Raw genomic sequence first — 15,916 nt, 5'->3', positions numbered from 1 at the left:
CGATTCATTTTGACACTGATAATTGTGTCTAATTCTGAATTTTCCCAACTGACTCATTGGAAAAGCTCATTAAGCACTTTTCAGTGCCAGACTGTACACACCCTTCACCCTCAGAAGAACATTGTGTAGCTTTCTTCAGGAAGATGTTGAACAATCAACCCTATGCCACCAATGAGGAAGTGAGATATGGAAGCCTGAGGAAACGTTTAGCCAAAGGCAAAGTCCCTCACTGCAGATTATCACTGATTGTTTCTTCCTAACAGTGATCCAAACCAGCAACTGTTTCCCGAAGATTTCCTCACTATCTCAGCGGAGGCTGCTAATGCTGTTGTTTGTGGAATGTGCAGTGCAGATGCTTCTAGCAAAACTGGATGTTTTTTCTTTAACGAGCTGGAGAAGAAATTACAGATTAGCAGATTGTGGGATCTGATGTGCAGCTAATCAGTTCTGTTCAAGAGGAACCGGGCTGAGCATCAGCGTTTGCCTCTGGCGTCCAGTTAGGCCACAATCAACCAGCAACAGGGAGCTCAGCATGAGTCTGGTGTTTATGAAGAACGTTCACATCGCTTTACTTATGTACTTGTCTTACTGTTCTCTGATTGCATCTGATTGGATTTCTGATTGGATTCTATTTCTTGGGTGCACACTATTGTTTTTTTTCTTCTTCTTCCATGATTTTGTTGTCTGAGACAAACTTCAGGGACTGTGAGAACTTTTGCTTTGATTTCTAACCTCAGGTGAAGTTCTGACATTTTGTGAGACTTCTTTGGATGTAAAAAAAAAAGTTTTGTAACAATGACATATGGTCTGAGAATAATAATAATTACTAGATTAAAAAGTTAATTGAGTAAAATGTTAATGTTGAGCCAGGATACAAAGGTTTTTTTTTTTTTTTTTTTAGTATTTTTAAAAGTAGTTTCAAAATAGAAGTAGTTATAAAAGCTTGAAACTTGAAGGTTTTTAAATTCTGTAGAGAGACAAATATATAGACAGACAGATGGAACATGATTGATTGATTGATTGATTGATTGATTGATTGATTGATTGATTGATTGATTGATTGAGTGATTGACTGACTGACTGACTGACTGACTGACAGACAGACAGACAGACAGACAGACAGACAAATAGATTAGATAGATACATAGATAGATAGATAGATAGATAGCTAGATAGATAGATACCATTTCAGTGTGTAAATGAGGATGTCAGAACAGATTGTTGACCTACAAATGCCTAGTCAGCTCTGTCAAAACTCACCAAAGCATTAGCTCAGATGGATATTGTACAATCTGACTTAGAGCTGATGCCACACAGTCTGCCTTGACTTGTACTCAAGATCTCACTTTAAACAATATGACAAGCAACAGTCATAAATGACAGACAGAAATCCCTGGTGTACACCTGGCTTCACTCATGCACTCAGAATAGCCTGCCTTCTTTTGATCTTTTTGCAGCTTGTTCTGGACAAAAGTCTTGTGCTTAGATGGAAGATGGTAGAAGCCAATCATGTTTTAAATTTGATGTGGAATTATATCATGTTTACTTTTTATTAAGTTCCTCAAACAAAACTAATGAGCCATTATTCGCCATGAACTCAGAAGTGTTGTCAAATTCAGTGACTCGCTCTTCCCAAAAAGCACTTATTGTAGCAGTTTTGGAACTTTAACTTCAAATATAACAAAACAACTTTGTTTTCTAGCACACTGACAGAAATGTGTGATCCTCTGACTAGGAAGTTGAGTATTGGAATTGGCAATTTCAGTCAGGTTTGCATGTATTCACAAAATGTATTTGCATGCAAAAATGTCAAAAGCTGATTGAAATCACTAGATCCAATTTAATTGGCTGGCTCAATGCTACTTCTGAGAGTTAATTACGCCTGGAAACAAAATTGATACAATGATTTTGATTCACAATTGACAATTATCATGGTATTAATAAAACAAAAACCTGGTTGGTCGCTTTACATGTCAGTCAGAATTTCTCTTCCTGACTCAAGGTGCGATTACATTTACTGCAATTCTTTTCAATTTGAGTGATTGGTGGAAAACAGTTCCCCACGCTCAAGTCAACCAGCAGAAAGCTGCTTGATTTGAATGTGATTAAAACTTTTTTTTTTACCACAACTGAACCAGAATCAATGTGGACGTATGAGGTCTGTGCAAAACAAAAGTGGGCGTTTCTAAATTTGTGGGGGTTTTCTAACTGGTATGTGTTACTAAATCATGCAATGCAAATAATGCCCTTTACCTGATCCCACCCCTTCACAACCGTCACTGTGAGCAAATTAGGTAATGCGGCTGAAAACACCCCTCTGTTATGGCCTCACCCACCAATCTGGTAACTCCCATTACTGTCCTGCAGAGACCTATACTTGAAGTGGACCAGACATTATGCCAGTAGTCAAAAGTCTGGCTACATGAGCCAAGTGGTCAAACATGCATAAAAGCATTATTAAAAAATACCAAAAAGTACAAAAGAATAATTTTAAGTAAAGGTTAGACTGATGACGTAATGACAGTGGACATAATAAATGTAAAGTTCATCTGTCTATACATCACATGACCTTCACCTTCAGTGGCTTCGTTCTTTGTGGAAAATCTTTGTGACTGTGGAAATATGCCTTGCACAAAGTTTCCTCGTGTGGGTCCTCTGAGGCTTTGGCACCTTATGAAAGAGATTAAAAGATGAGAGCAGGAATCCCAACAAAAAAAAAATAAAAAATCACTGATATGTCTTGTGGTCTTTTCAGCAGGTACATTGACTCCCTGAGGGGATAGGGGTGAATTTCTCACCAAGGGTGATAAGACTGGTGTCAAGATTACAAATTTAGTTTCACTTCATGTTCTGGGATGTGTTGATGTATTCATTAACAGCTTAGGTATACATGAGTACCTATTATTTTATGGCTGAGTTGTGTACATTCAATACATTATAAAGCATTAGTTATTTAATTTTTTTTGAATATTTAGTAGAATATTATGAATATTTTTCTAGTGTAAGTGCATCCTCATGCTAAATTTCCCACCATAGTGTGTTCCTTCTTCATTGTATAAGTTTTTAATAATTTGGTGAACAACCTTTAATATTTAACCCCATGTATGAGCTACAGTATAGTGGTGTAACACACACATAAAGGTCACTCACATGTGAAAGGTGAGGCGGGGATTGTATATGTTTGTACAGTCATGTCTCATAGACAGAGGAATTCTCCTTATCTCAACCCTCATTGGCATCTCTTCTCTAAACACCTCCATCAATTCTGCTGCTCCTTCCCCATCAATGTCTCTCTCTCTCGAAGATCTCTCTGTCAAACCCGTGACACCAGCTGTCATTTACCATCTTTATAAAAACATAAACAAATTTCTTGCACACTGATGTCTTTCATGAAATTCTTTCATAGCTGGAGATCAGATAACAAGGGTTTGCCGGTTGGAGAAATGTCTACATAACATATAACCAGTATATTGTCCAGCAGTAAATAAATAATAATATTAATAATAAAACATTATTTTGACACAGACCCATGCTGGCAAAATGAGTCGCAATGAGTTTTCACATTCTCTATTAAAAAACCTTCAAAATGATGTATGATTTGTTTGAATCAGAAAAGAATGACTGAACTACACCAGTTTGAAGTCAGCAAAGTCAATTTTGAGAAAAAAGGTTCCAAAACAAATCAAATAGAAACCATACCTTAAAATCCCTGGTAATAACACCAGATTTTGCACACACCAAGTCAAAATATCTATAAGAAAAATATATATTCAACTTTTTTTCCATGATTCCACAATTGTTTGTTTAACATGAATGAAACAGACAGCCTATGTATTAAGACCTACTGCACCGCACGGCTCTAAAATCACATCAGATGTTTTTCCCCAACAGTTAAACGTTCACATACGACATAACAGATATTGTTTGCGTGAATACTCGCCAAGACAGATATTTTGAAATACTGTAATTCTTTGTATATGTATATATTGGGATTGCGTCTTCGTGCGCATGCTTCGGCTGTCCGTCAGCACAAGTAAGAATGAAAATGTTTTTCATAGACAAAGCAAATGTACAAATAAAGATACTTTAGATGTTTAATTGCTATTTGGAGCTTTCCGGGCCATGGGTTGTTCTTCCCTCATATTTAGAATAGTTAAAAAAAAGTAATATTTTCCTCATATTTGAATGGTTTAATTGAACTTGTAGAGTAATTAAATACAAATCCCCAAACCAGTCCACTCCGAACATCTCTTTTAACCACTACTGTAGATTGTCCAAGTTATATATAAATGAAATGTGTTAACTAACTTTCAGAAAAGAGCTCCACAAGTGCTTGCTCAATCTGCAAGTGGAGTATGAAAAAAGAACATTTAGATGATGGAAGTGCGTTTGGATAAAAGATAATGACTCATACTAATGGCTCATAAAAGCACCATGGAAAGAAAATTCAGAACATTAAAATGAGAGTTCCTGCCGCCTGGTCTCTCTGCTAGGCCTCTAAAAAAGTGTAGTTTCTGTGGGAACTGCTATTTTTCTTGCTCAAGAAATTGTTTAATAATGTACTTATAAATGGGGCCTAATTGGAGATTTAATAATCAGCGGATGTGTAGTCACATTGTGTAACAGAGCTGCTGCTTTTCAATGTTTAATCACTTGAGTGGCGTCTCTGTCATGTGACTCGCTCTGATCTGTTCTTCGTGACTGTGTGTGAACGATGTCTTCATTCTGTGAAATAATGGGGAGGAAACAACTGCCTATTTCCCAGTGATCTGAAGCAAGTTTTCACTTATTTTTGTGTTGGAAAAACACGATACTTGCTCTCAGTTGACATTCCTGTCAATTTTCTGTGGAAATGTATAATGGCATAAGCAACGATACATGTGCCAAATGCTTACGTGATGTTATAGTCAGGATTACAGCAAACAGCGAGGCATTGTGGAGAGATTGCTCCCAGATTGTTGTCAGTGTGCATGTAGAACACCTTGTACGGCAAGCAGTCGTATGCAGGCAGCAGTTGTTCTAAGTTTAGTTTAGTTATGGGAAAACCTCTCAGTGCCATAAGATTTTCATGAATAATTTGACATATGTATTAGCCTCAAAACTCAAACCACTGAAGAACAATGGCACTGGCATATGATGAATAATTGAGATGTTAAATCCGTTGCTGACAAATGAAGTTCACGGATTCTTGAGACATGGGACAAAACAGGCTAGGACTGTAAAATGCTCTCTTCTTGTCCTTTTTATTAATTTACATAAAAATGCTTTAAAATTCACACATGCAGTAATGTATTCCTATATTTAAATACATTTTTATATTTCTGTGGATGTAAATTTAAATCATTGTCCTCATATCATATACAGACGGAAAAAAAACATTAAAATAATGCAATTACTAAAAATCAAATCATATGGGAGAAACATAAAACAGGAAATTACTTCAGAAATGACATGTACACCCTCATGACTTTGTCAAGGTCAACAAGATAAAAAGTTAAAATATCAAATTGATCTTTATGACAAGATACGATTAATTCAGGTTGTAAATTGTCATGTGGTGCGGCTACCTAAAAAATAATTGATATTTATCATTTAACAATTCATGATATTTGTAATAAAATATTTTTTAATTTTAAAATATATGAATAAAATATAATGTAATGTAATATGATCATATAAAATCATAAAATAATAAATAAAGATGTGTACACTCACATGTATTTAAGATATGATAACATGAAATATATTACGCTTCAGTTGGTTATACCAAATGACGTTTTTAGATATATATATTTTTTTTTAAGTAGCATAAGCTTTTCAGCAACCATATGAAACCAATATGAATCTAAAGTTAAAACTCCACACGTATGATTTTTTTTTTCTTTATCGTAGACATTTTAATGTATATTATTTTGGAATAATTCACCCAACAATTTACATTCTGTCATCAATTCTGTCAAGTCATTCCAAACAAGACTTTCGTTCAAGCATGCTTGAGCTTCGGTTTACCATATTTGTTCTGCTCTAAATGTGAATAAAAGCCTAAATTAAATCTGTCCATCATATAAAGCCACCTTGTCTTTTCACAAGAATTGAATTAAACCGCTCAGTTCATATGAATTTATTTTATGAGTTTTGGGTGAACATGCTTTAAATGGAGGGACAGAAATCTCTAAGATTTCATGACAAATATCTGCATATGTGTTTTAAAGATGGATGAAAGTCTTTAGGGTTTAGAATTGTTCAGTTTTGGGTGAACTGTCCCTTTAAAACACGTTAAAAGTTACCGTATGGCTTCAGAGGACTTGGAATATAGCACACGAATGGACTACTTTCATGGTGCTTTTTTTTCTTTTTTAAAAGTAAACTTTTCCTTTAAATTTTTAGAACATCTTTTAGAATTATTTGTACTTGCAGAAGTACTTTTACATAAAAAAGCCATAAGCCAGAGAAATAAAAAAGTGTGAAAATGACATTCCAGGTCTATCAATCCGTCTCTGTCGGTCTCGCTGTCCTAGCTGTTTCTCCGTATCTCTATCTCTCTCTCTCGCTATCTCATGTTGGTGCTTTCTCCCCCTCTCCCCCTGCAGTCAGAGTGTGTGAAGATCATTGTGAAACCGAGGCTGTAATCAGTCGCCATCACTCACTGCCAAACAGAGCTGCGCTTTGTCAAACGCCACCTCCTCATCAGCGCTCGCTGCACTGTAGCTGCCACACGTCAACTTCAGATGCTTCGTAATCCATCACTGGATGTCATGTTCCAAAATCGGCCCTCCAATCCCGTCCTTGGGATCTTACGGTTATTCTCGTCATCACTGGGATTTATGGTCATTTTAATCATACATCGGCCACATTTTATGAGGGTTAAACTCTTTGCGTGACCCTCAGGCTCATGAAAGTCCATTTTCTTTTTCATGACTTGAGTTTTAAATGTTTAAATTCTGTGCCATGAATTAGCCGGTTAGGACTCCGGGGCAGCGCCGGAGGGAATATCTCCCCGGTTCATTAAAAGTACAGTTCCCATTGAATGCAACTGACCAAACTACAATGAAAAAAGCTTTGTTTCCAGATATGTCGAGAATGTTTGACTGGGTGGCCCATGGAGGGCACAGACTCATTCAAGGGTAAAATAAGGATTTCAACTATAATGAATTTAATACTTCTAGTTCCACTTCTAGGAATGGTTTGTAAAGAATTTACATTCTGTCATCGATTTTTCATGGTATTCCAAGTTATTACTGTATGCTGTTATTTTTTCCATGGAGGACAAACTGAGGCAAACTAAAAATTGAGGCATTTTCATGCATCTCTAAACACTATTCTCTAAATATGAGATGGAAATATATATATATATATATATATTACTGTACTTGGCCAGAAGACTTCTGACTTTCAAGAACTATCAGAACCAAATGTAATAAAGATCCTTCAATTCCAGTATTTTATTTATATTTTTAATGGAACCATTTCTGATATAAACCCATAAAGTATTTTTAATTCTATAAAATAATGGGCCTGTTTTCTGCTCCAGTTTATACAACACGGTTATAACCGATGCCCTTTGTTTCTAATCTTTTTTGGGCTGATAGTGTCACATTCCCTCCATCCCAATATTAAAAAGTATGTGAGATTATAGAGTTATTGTGTCTTAATTGTAAATAGTGTCTATAACTAAACAGTGGATGGTATATTTCTTTTCCGGTTTCTTTTTTTTATTATTATTTTTTATTTCCCAGAACCTTTGTGTGATGGAAGAGTTTGGGAAGGTTCTGATGGTGTGCTCATTTTTCATTTTATATGAGGTTTCACAAAGGTCCTTCTGTCATGATGTCTGTAAAGTTTATAGCAAGGAAAAAGCTGGAGAAGGTTATAAAAAGAAAAGAATTGGCAAAGCTTTTAACCTTATCCGAGAAACATTATAAAGTTTAGTGTAAAAAATACATGGCACAAACTAGACACAACTACGTTCAGCTGTCGTACCAAATTGAGCTACCAGAAGTGGAGGAATTGTAAGAGAAGTGTGTGAGAGTCCAGCTATAGCATTTACAGCATTTCAGAGCTCTTTGGCTGAAATGAGAGTAAGTGTCAACATTATCTTCAGCACTTTTGGCCTCTTTTGGTGACTGTTTAGAAGAAAGCAGCTTTTGAGGCCAGCGTTAAGTCATGTCTAGAGTTTAGAAGTCATCTAATGAAACTTGAACACTTTTGGATGGACTTTTTGTGGTCTGGAGCCACTGGTGACACATCCTCGTGTGGCTACTTCGATACGTAGGGTGGGCATTAAAGTCAACTATAATGCAAATTTTGCATAATGCCAGCCTATGATCTTCATTGGCTGCCTGCCAACAACGTCATCTTTGACACCCTCAAACACTGTAGTTGTAGCTGAGACTGGAAGAGTTTGGTTCTTTTTGTCGACATGTAGAGAATATGCTGTTTTGTGAGATGTGCTGTGACAGTAAATCCACTTTTCATGAACTTCCAAAGGACGAGGACTCGCGCTCAAATTGATATGGAAAAATTTTAGCCATCATTACTGTTTGTATCACTGTGTATCAAGTGCTGAGGAAGATCTGGAGCTGAAATTCAGATGTAGTAATGGGTGTTTGGTTTCCAAAATGTGCTGTAAACATCGACCAATCACAACAGACTGAGCCATCTGACAGAACAGACTGAGCCATCTGACCAATCAGAGCAGAGTAGACCAATCACAACAGACTGAGCCATCTGACACAACAGACTGAGCCATCTGACCAATCAGAGCAGAGTAGACCATTCACAACAGACTGAGCCATCTGACCAATCAGAGCAGACTAGACCAATCACAACAGACTGAGCGATCTGACCAATCAGAGCAGAGTAGACCAATCACAACAGACTGAGCCATCTGACCAATCAGAGCAGACTAGACCAATCACAACAGACTGGGCCGTCTGACCAATCAGAGCAGAGTAGACCAATCACAACAGACTGAGCCATCTGACCAATCAGAGCAGACTAGACCAATCACAACAGACTGGGCCGTCTGACCAATCAGGGCAGAGTAGACCAATCACAACAGACTGAAGGGGGTCGCACACCGGACGAGTCCCGCGTCGCGTCGCATCTAGGACAACTCGAGGTATCGCACACCGGACGCGCACTTTCTCAGTTTATGGCCAGCAATATTGTTATGTTTAAGGACATTATGAAATTAAGATAATGTCTGTACTATGTTATGATTGTACTGTACAATTAAATACAATCGTTGCTAAGTCTGCAGTCTGAACACTTTACTTCAGAGTGTCCGTTAACTGAATGAATTGAGAATCTCACCTGAAAATCCGATAACATCAGCAATTTTCATTCAAGCAGCTGATTTCTGTAAATTAATGTAAAACTAAATGTATATTGCAGCACAGGGTGAATTCAGTATATACATCAATGACGATTTGAGACAAATATAATGTAAATTTAATATAAAACTATGTAAATGGCGTTCTGTGGTGCGGCAGGATTTTGAACAAGTTCCTGAGCCATTGCTGGGCGCCGCGGACAGACACCGAATGGCACCGCCGGTGTGTGTACACTCACAGAGAATAATGTGTTCGAATTTTAAAGACGTGGCACTGTGCGACCCCCTTCAGCCATCTGACCAATCAGGTCAGATTAGACCAATTGCAACAGACTGGGCCATCTGACCAGTCGGAACAGAGTAGACCAATCACAACAGACTGAAGCATCTAGCCAATTAGAGCAGAGTAGACCAATCACAACAGACTGTGTCATCTGGCCAGTCAGAGTAGAGTAGACCAATCACAACAGACTGAGGCATCTGGCCAATCAGAGCAGAGTAGACCAATCACAACAGACTGGGTCATCTGGCCAATCAGAGTAGAGTAGACCAATCACAACAGACTGGGTCATCTGGCCAATCAGAGTAGAGTAGACCAATCACAACAGACTGAGGGATCTGGCCAATCAGAGCAGAGTAGACCAATCACAACAGACTGAGGCATCTGGCCAATCAGAGCAGAGTAGACCAATCACAACAGACTGAGACATCTGGCCAATCAGAGCAGAGTAGACCAATCACAACAGACTGGGTCATCTGACCAATCAGAGCAGAGTAGACCATCACAACTGACTGGGTCAACTGACCAATCAGAGCAGAGTAGACCAATCACAACAGACTGGGTCATCTGACCAATCAGAGCAGAGTAGACCAATCACAATAGACTGGGTCATCTGACCAGTCAGAGTAGAGTAGACCAATCACAACAGACTGAGGCATCTGGCCAATCAGAGCAGAGTAGACCAATCACAACAGATTGAGGCATCTGGCCAATCAGAGCAGAGTAGACCAATCACAACAGACTGAGGCATCTGGCCAATCAGAGCAGAGTAGACCAATCACAACAGACTGGGTCATCTGACCAATCAGAGCAGAGTAGACCATCACAACAGACTGGGTCATCTGACCAATCAGAGCAGAGTAGACCAATCACAACAGACTGGATCATCTGACCAATCAGAGCAGAGTAGACCAATCACAACAGACTGGGTCATCTGACCAATCAGAGCAGAGTAGACCATCACAACAGACTGGGTCATCTGACCAATCAGAGCAGAGTAGACCAATCACAACAGACTGGGTCATCTGACCAATCAGAGCAGAGTAGACCATCACAACAGACTGGGTCATCTGACCAATCAGAGCAGAGTAGACCAATCACAACAGACTGGGTCATCTGGCCAATCAGAGCAGAGTAGACCAATCACAACAGACTGGGTCATCTGACCAATCAGAGCAGAGTAGACCAATCACAACAGACTGGGTCATCTGGCCAATCAGAGCAGAGTAGACCAATCACAACAGACTGGGTCATCTGACCAATCAGAGCAGAGTAGACCAATCACAACAGACTGGGTCATCTGACCAATCAGAGCAGAGTAGACCATCACAACAGACTGGGTCATCTGACCAATCAGAGCAGAGTAGACCATCACAACAGACTGGGTCATCTGACCAATCAGAGCAGAGTAGACCAATCACAACAGACTGGGTCATCTGACCAATCAGAGCAGAGTAGACCATCACAACAGACTGGGTCATCTGACCAATCAGAGCAGAGTAGACCAATCACAACAGACTGGGTCATCTGACCAATCAGAGCAGAGTAGACCAATAACAACAGACTGGGTCATCTGACCAGTCAGAGTAGAGTAGACCAATCACAACTAGGCATGTGCTGGTATCAAATTTTCATGCTGCGATTAATTGATTGAGCTTTTATCACGGTATACGGTATTATCACGATATTTTAATTGCACAAGAGAAATGGATGGATTGGGGCCGGGGGATGTAAAAAAAACAACTTGCATCACAATAGGTGTAATTGTGATTGTCAAAACATTTGGTAACTAAACAGAATTGTATTAAGTTTAGTTACAACATGTTACAATGTTCACATGGCACAATGACTGGTAGGCTACTGTTTGTATTATTGCTTAACACAATTTTCACGATTTCAATTCAATTTGATTTCAATGTTGATTCAATATTGACTCATTTGGATAAATATTAGGTAGGCTACAGTAGATAGCCTACATGTTAATTTTTCTGAAGAAAAAAATACATCTCACATAATGCTGTAAACATACAGAGACTGGGTCACTTGACCAATCAGAGCAGAGTGGGATCTCAGAAAGGAGGGGTTTGGAGAGACCAAGTCCTTGCTTTAAACATTTCAGACACTGTGACTGTGTCTGAAAGCTTAAAAATGCTTCCTCCAGAGGATGGATTTCAATGTAGGAAGGCAAAGGCACGTCCGAATCCAATGTTCGCTTCACTTTTTGTCTCCAAAGATCAATTTCTCTGATCAATTTCTGAAGGCAGCATAGATTAATCCTTCACTGTCTTTGAATATCCCACAATCCTGGGCTTTCCATACTATAACAGTTGAGCTAAAAAAGAAAGATGGCGTCTGAAAGTTGCAGTTGGTGGTCAGTTTGTGTGTAAAAGTACAGTTCTGACCAACATTTTCCACATTTGATGTCATTTCAAGTGAGAAATGACTATTGTAGTAATTAAACATTCACTCAGTTTTCACCAAAGCTCGCTCTATTTTGTTGCAGATCATTAAACCGTTACACTGCCTCAGAAGTCTGTCTGAAATCAGTTTCGTGAGGCACATTTGTGCGCAAACACTGCCTGCAAAGTCGTTTCCTGAACCCTGCTGTAGTTTGAGCTGGAAATTACAGTCCACGGAATCCATCCAACTAATCTGCTGAAGTTGGAACACATTTGCATAGACGAATGAGCCAAAATTCAAGTGTGCAAATTCAAAGCTTCCAGGCAGACAAAAGAAGACTCTAAGTCGGTCACACTGGAGAACTGAGTATTTGTAAATCTAAATATATATTTTAAATAAAAAAATCTGTTTAATTCATTGGGAAACTAAAGGGACTAAATGCAACGGCCGAAATGGCGTCACTTCACAGATCACACCTTTAAAGGGATATTTCACCCAAAAATAAAGTACTTGGAGGACATAGAGCACTTTTGTTGGCTTTAAAGCTACATTTCCACAGCTTCATCACCAGAATCTTGTGAATGGGAAAAAGTTGTACACTAGCATTCAGAATTTCTAAGGTCAAACATCATCCTTGGCCAATGGGAAATTGAACAGCATTAAGTAGCATGATATATAGTGTGTATTTTATGAACTGTGTTGTCTCTGATCACACAGGAGCGTGTGGTGGTGGAAAACGAGCACTGGTTGGTGGTGGTGCCGTATTGGGCGACGTGGCCCTTTCAGACGCTGCTGTTGCCACGACGACATGTCCTGCGTCTCCCTGACCTCACGGCCCAAGAGAGAGACAGTAAGACCTACATTGTTTTTTTTTTAAGGAATGTGTGGCATATTTTGTTGCAGTTTATGTTTGTCTAAATTATCCAGTGCTTCTGCACGGTTAAAAATAATGACTAGTGTGATAATGGTATTTATTTGTTTATTTAAACTTTTCATCCATGCATTGGCCAGTGTAGCTAGGTAAATAAATAATTAATAAATTAATTAATTGAGTATAATTTCTTTAATAACTCTTCTCACAAATAATAATGCATTTTATATATATATATATATATATATATATATATATATATGTTTATTTATTTATATAATATTATATATATATATATATATATATATATATTCATTTTTATATTCATTTTTCTTTTGGCCGTGACTCTACAGTCAATCCATTGTACCGAATTATGATGATGTTTTCTGTTTCCTCACGGACAAATTTATTTTGACGCTGTAAAATTCTGGTCGTCACGAAGAGAGCCGCAGGAGAGAGTTCACTTTTATAAACTCCCTTTGGTTCGCTGTCTGTTCTCAACATTTCTGTCTGAACCTTTAAAGACTCCTCGCTGTATCTCTTCCTGAAGTCTGCTTTTGACAAAATATCTCCTTAAAACCTCACGTCTCCTTGTCATATCGCCCGGTGCCCTTTTCCCGCGTCGGACTTGACACACACATTGACACACGCTCATACACACCTACGCACTTCTCAGATGTTATTAAAGTTGCCCTGTCAGTGCCAGAAAAAGTAAAAGGAGAGATTTTCCAAGCTGTGACACCAGATAAACATTCACCTCCTGGATACGCGTCTCTCACGCCCGCAGGCTTAGTTCTGACAGACTTAATCCAGTATGTAAATAAACGTCAGGGAAATTACCGAGTGGGTCAGCTGTTGTCAGAGAGAGCGGCAGAGAACCACACTAGATCACAACCCCGCTTTGAGCCTGCCAATTATAGAGACCCGGTTGACATCCTGACGCTTTGACACTCGAGGGCTGCTGTTTGTTTTCATGATAAAACGCTGTTTTGAATTGTAGTTTGAATGGTTGATGACACATGTTGATTCTATTAAGGCATCTGCTTTCTTTCAGGAATCTATTTCCTTTTATGTTACGTCTGCGGAGATAATAAACCAAGCGGTAATCCAATTTGATGTATACAGTGTTCTCGAAATGCTAGCAACAGACAACCAGTCATGATGTAAAGAAGGCTTGCCTCTTCAAATATTCATGAGCTTTGGAAGAAATTTCACAGACTGTATTTTCAGTGCTTGAAGGAAACATGAACAGCGACAACAAATGCATAAAGCCTGATCCACTTTGCAGCCCGTTCTGGCAAATCTGACTGACATATAAAGCAACCAACCACAGTTGTTTTTATTTGACATTAAGTGGCGGGTAACCCATTTTTGGGTTACTTTAGGGTACTTTAGATCTTATATAAGTGTATTTTTAAATACTGTACTTGCTGAAAATATATTAATAAATTAAAAGGTAATTTAAGTGTACTTAAAGACTAAGTATAAAAATTAAATGTATAGTTTTACTTACACATTTCAATAATTTGTTTTAATAATCCTTTGTCATGTTTTATTCAATAATGTTATTATTTATTTATTTATTTTGCAACTTCAACATACAAATATTTTTAGTACGTCAGACAATTTTAAATAGAAATGACATTCATATATTTTAGTTTACCATCAATGCTTGTCGGTACATTCAGCAGTGCACTTTAGCCATATTACATAGACAATAGAGTTATGAAATTGCATATAAATATGTACTTATCTCCTACTTATACTCGAAAAAGTATTCTAAAGTTAATTGCATTTAACAGAAATGTACACTATAATAGATTTACATTTTATTGCTGTTGTTTAATTATGCAATTAAGTGTCCTAAAAAAATGCATTCAGTATATTCTCGTTAAGTGTATTATTTCCGTAGTAAGTACTTAAAAAAAGTGAACACTGTGGGGGAAAAGATTGTTAGTCCACAACTGTACAGAAAACACATAAGAAATTAAGTTAAAACATAGTCATATGGCTAACCATTTAAAGTGTGAAAACTGTATTGATCAATGACACAACAGTGATAGTTCATAATCTACTGACTATTGCGTTCAACAGACTTTCGTCAACGTCAGTAGGCCTGTGGTACACTCGATAACCCAGAAAATCCTCAAATAATGCATTTCATCATTTGAGGACAATTTGAGACCATTTGCTCACACTGTCTGATATATGCACATAATAATGCATCAATCATGCTGATGAACAGTATAATGTATAACGTAGATGAAAATAAGCCTCATCGGCTGTGGTTTAACATGGAGATTGGGAAATTGTTTCGAATTGTCTCTGAGCTGTGACGCTCTCCCATTGTTCCAGTTGAAGACACTGCCTAAGGATCACAGACTTCCAGCCTAGCATGTAATCTATTTTATCGGCTGACAAACCAAACATTTCCCTGAGTAAGTGCCAGAGCTCTCAGCAGTTTTTAGGCCAACTCTTTCAAACTCTTTCAGACCAAAAGTCTTCATTTGAATGCATAGATAACTCATTGCTCAGTTAGACCACGCTTTCTTATCCGAACCACAAGAATTATACTTACATGTGTACTCTGCAAATGATCTCGTGAGTTGGTCTGAACACACTTGGATTTATGTTTACAATAATATGGGCGTTACACGCAATATTGCAGTCTGGCTTACTTTACTAGGATTGTCCTCCACTCTGAACTGAATTGACTCTTTAAAATGTTGAGTGTGTGCTCGATTGCATTGCACATTTGGAAACGCCTGGTTGTAACACTCTTCTATATCAATTTATCATCATTTTATGAATAACTGCTGCCACAAGTGTTAGAAATTGCAGGTGGTTAGTGAACAAGATGATTTTTTTCTGTTTTTGCTGAAATAACATTTGCAAAATTGGAGCAACTATTAAGTGAATTCACCCCTTAGCGTGAGTGGAAAATGGATCCAAGTGGTAAAAATCCAAAATGATCAAAGGTTTACTTTTGCATATTGGTATGCTAAGAGAGATTGGTACTACAAAGACACAC

The 15,916-nt window shown here is 38.0% G+C and overlaps 1 protein-coding gene across 1 annotated transcript in view; it reads left to right on the top strand.

Annotated features, from left to right (window-relative positions):
• galt (galactose-1-phosphate uridylyltransferase) overlaps positions 1-15,916 on the top strand; it is a 103,142-nt gene that overhangs the window by 61,290 nt on the left and 25,936 nt on the right. The window contains exon 8 of the mRNA XM_084104313.1: positions 12,732-12,864. Coding sequence (XP_083960439.1) covers positions 12,732-12,864 — 133 coding nt within the window. The remainder of the gene's footprint in view (positions 1-12,731; positions 12,865-15,916) is intronic.

The sequence above is a fragment of the Abramis brama genome (assembly GCF_963993115.1).
Source record: "Abramis brama genome assembly, chromosome: 25".
Taxonomy (NCBI): Eukaryota; Metazoa; Chordata; class Actinopteri; order Cypriniformes; family Leuciscidae; genus Abramis; species Abramis brama.
Note: the sequence above shows the minus strand (reverse complement) of the source record. Positions and strands in the feature narration are given on the sequence as shown.